The sequence below is a fragment of the Fonsecaea erecta genome (assembly GCF_001651985.1).
Source record: "Fonsecaea erecta strain CBS 125763 chromosome Unknown Scaff1, whole genome shotgun sequence".
In the NCBI taxonomy this organism is placed as follows: Eukaryota; Fungi; Ascomycota; class Eurotiomycetes; order Chaetothyriales; family Herpotrichiellaceae; genus Fonsecaea; species Fonsecaea erecta.
Genome location: NW_017387244.1, coordinates 1,715,006 through 1,718,597, shown reverse-complemented (window position 1 = coordinate 1,718,597; position 3,592 = coordinate 1,715,006). Strand labels below are relative to the sequence as shown.

The window sequence follows — 3,592 nt, the reverse complement described above, 5'->3', positions numbered from 1 at the left end:
GCTAGAACTGTCACCGTAGTTCCACGCAGTTCTGCATGCTTCTACCAACTGCGTCCCGCCCTCGCCTTGGCGAAATTTTGACAACAACCAAATTCCATAAATCTCTGTGATCAGGCTCTGCCATTCCTCTTTCCCACCATCAGATCAAACAATCAGAAACAAATCCCCTATTAGAACCGAATAGTCTTCTCCAAAAGACTCTTCATCATACACCTTTTTCCTTTCACACACCCATCTCATTTTCCTCTCATCCTCCAGACAACATGGCTCCAGCCATTGGTATCGATCTAGGTACTACCTACTCATGTGTAGGCGTCTTCCGGGACGACCGCATCGAGATTATCGCCAACGACCAGGGCAACCGAACCACTCCCTCGTTCGTTGCTTTCACCGACACAGAGCGTCTGATTGGCGATGCCGCAAAGAATCAAGTCGCCATGAACCCCCACAACACCGTCTTTGACGCGAAACGACTGATTGGCCGGAAATTCAGCGACCCTGAAGTCCAAGCCGATATGAAACATTTCCCCTTTAAGGTCATCGACAAGGGTGGCAAGCCGGTCATCCAGGTGGAGTTCAAAGGTGAAGAGAAGCAGTTCACACCCGAAGAGATCTCGTCCATGGTCTTGACCAAGATGAGGGAGACTGCGGAGTCATACCTCGGTGGCACAGTCAACAACGCTGTCATTACCGTCCCTGCATACTTCAACGACTCTCAGCGTCAAGCCACCAAGGACGCTGGTCTGATCGCAGGCCTCAATGTGCTCCGTATCATCAACGAACCCACCGCTGCTGCCATTGCCTACGGTCTTGACAAGAAGGCCGAGGGCGAGCGCAATGTCCTCATCTTCGACCTGGGTGGTGGTACTTTCGATGTGTCTCTCCTGACCATTGAAGAGGGTATCTTCGAAGTCAAGTCCACTGCCGGCGACACTCACCTGGGTGGTGAAGATTTTGACAATCGTCTTGTCAACCACTTCGTTAACGAATTCAAACGGAAGCATAAGAAAGTAAGCAGATCCCCCATTTCCCCTTCCCAAATGGCCTCAACATTTACTAACATTTTACAAACAGGATCTGAGCTCTAACGCTCGAGCTCTGCGTCGGCTCCGAACTGCCTGCGAACGCGCCAAGCGCACCCTATCCTCGTCAGCTCAAACCTCTATCGAGATCGACTCCCTCTATGAAGGTATCGACTTCTACACCTCGATCACACGGGCCCGATTTGAGGAGCTCTGCCAAGACCTCTTCCGATCTACCATGGAGCCTGTGGAGCGTGTCCTGCGTGACGCCAAGATCGACAAGTCCTCCGTCCACGAGATCGTCTTGGTTGGTGGCTCCACCCGCATTCCCAGAATCCAGAAGCTTGTTTCCGACTTCTTCAACGGCAAGGAGCCCAACAAGTCCATCAACCCTGACGAGGCTGTCGCCTACGGTGCCGCCGTCCAAGCCGCCATCTTGTCCGGTGATACCTCGTCCAAATCGACCAACGAGATCTTGCTCTTGGATGTTGCGCCGCTGTCTCTCGGTATCGAGACCGCTGGTGGTGTCATGACTCCACTCATCAAGCGCAACACCACCATCCCCACTAAGAAATCGGAAACCTTCTCCACATTCTCCGACAACCAGCCCGGTGTGCTGATTCAGGTCTACGAGGGTGAGCGTGCCCGCACCAAGGACAACAACCTGCTCGGCAAATTCGAACTTTCCGGCATTCCTCCTGCCCCCCGCGGTGTTCCCCAGATCGAGGTCACCTTTGATCTGGATGCCAACGGAATCATGAACGTGTCTGCTGTCGAGAAGGGCACTGGCAAGTCGAACAAGATCGTCATCACCAACGACAAGGGCCGTCTGTCCAAGGAAGAGATTGAGCGTATGCTTGCCGAGGCCGAGAAGTACAAGGCTGAAGACGAGGCCGAGGCTTCGCGTATCAGCGCCAAGAACGGCTTGGAATCGTATGCTTACTCTCTCAAGAACACCTTGGCCGACTCCAAGGTTGACGAGAAACTGGACGCTTCCGACAAGGAGAAACTCAAGTCAGAGATCGACAAGGTTATCTCTTGGCTCGACGAGAACCAGACTGCCACCAAGGAAGAGTACGAGTCTCAGCAGAAGGAACTTGAAGGCGTTGCCAATCCTATCATGATGAAGTTCTATGGTTCCGGCGGTGAAGGTGGTATGCCCGGCGGAATGCCCGGCGGTGGTATGCCTGGCGGCCCTGGCGGATTCCCCGGTGCTGGCGGTGCTAGCCACGGCGATGACGGCCCAACTGTCGAGGAGGTTGACTAAATGGCTTCTTGATGACCAAAAGCACGTGATCATGAGCGGCTTCAATTCTTGTGTCAATCATACCGGCGTTGGCGTTGTTTTGAATGGGACATGGAAATGATACCTCGTGCATGGCATAGAGTTTATTTTCTTCGGCAGTAGCCAAGATGGATTCGATCAGTGAGGTTTATGAGATCATCGCAACAAGTGATGGTCATGTTCACAGGGGAAGAGTAAGAGAAGACATGATAGCTTAGAAATAGCTTTCAATGCGAAAATTCCATTTCATAATCTTATACTTCTGAAGTCTTTCGTGAAGTGCGCTACTGCCATATGTTGTAAAGTAGTCGCATCCAAATTATTATCGCTGGCTCGTGTTTTCGCTGTCGTCTGGGTAAGACGTGGGTGGAAATAATGTACCACAATTATGATAATGTTGGTTCGTGTCCTCTTCTTGGTCGATGCCAACAATGGTGTTGACTTCACCACTTAAAACTCCCAGCGTGCTGCTACCTCGCCGCCGACCCGTCTCGACCAGAAAGTCATTGGCAGGTACAGGGTGTCTTTTGGATCCATGAATTAGCCCTTTCATCCCCAGTTGAATCTGTGCGATCATGTGTTTTTTGTGTTGACAGGCCCTCGCTCGGGGAGTATGGGTGTCCCGGAAGTCTCCCGTCATGCCACCGACCGACCCACTTGCTGTCATCCGTCGTGTCTTACAAACCGCAACACCGCGTCCTCCGTTCACAACGGAGGAGGAAGTTCTCCGAACACTGTTTGACAACTCGGCATGTTTGCCCCTACCCTCGCAGCATCTGAAAGGAGAGATGCAGGCACGAACACTCACTCACCTGGTTCGTCTCGGGGATCAGGAGACTGACCGACTGACTGCTTAAGCTTCGAGTGGGAAGTTTTAGCGTTTGTTGCTGCATCTCTTGATTACTAAAAGTGACTGGTGCAGACGAAGTTGTAGACATGTGTCCTCCTCGCACTGCTTACCACAAGGGGTAAGTAAGGAAATATATTGATGTCCATACAGAGGAGAAGTTGAGAGATGTGTCCTTTTCTCGCTGCGTAGCACAAGGGGTAAAGAATTGACTTGAATTGTCCGCTGCGGAGTCGGTGAAAGAGAGAGATATACTCCCTTCCAGAGGTACATATATTACTGACAAGCCCGCGAGGAGCTTCCGGGTCTGAGTCCCCGGCCTCAAATATTGCACCGCGGCTCTGGCCCCAAGATACTTGAGGTAATATAGTTCTCTCCAGACACGTTATCACCCGGCAAATTCCATCAGCACGAAGAACATCAGAAGACATCATCACA

The 3,592-nt window shown here is 51.8% G+C and overlaps 1 protein-coding gene across 1 annotated transcript; it reads left to right on the top strand.

Annotated features, from left to right (window-relative positions):
• Positions 1–263: 263 nt before the first annotated feature.
• AYL99_00601 (hsp72-like protein) lies at positions 264–2,289 on the top strand (the record flags this gene model as incomplete). The annotated part of the gene is made up of 2 exons (XM_018832117.1): positions 264–1,010; positions 1,075–2,289. 2 exons carry the CDS (start codon positions 264–266, stop codon positions 2,287–2,289), a joined length of 1,962 nt encoding a protein of 653 aa, XP_018697996.1.
• Between the last annotated feature and the right edge of the window lie 1,303 nt (positions 2,290–3,592).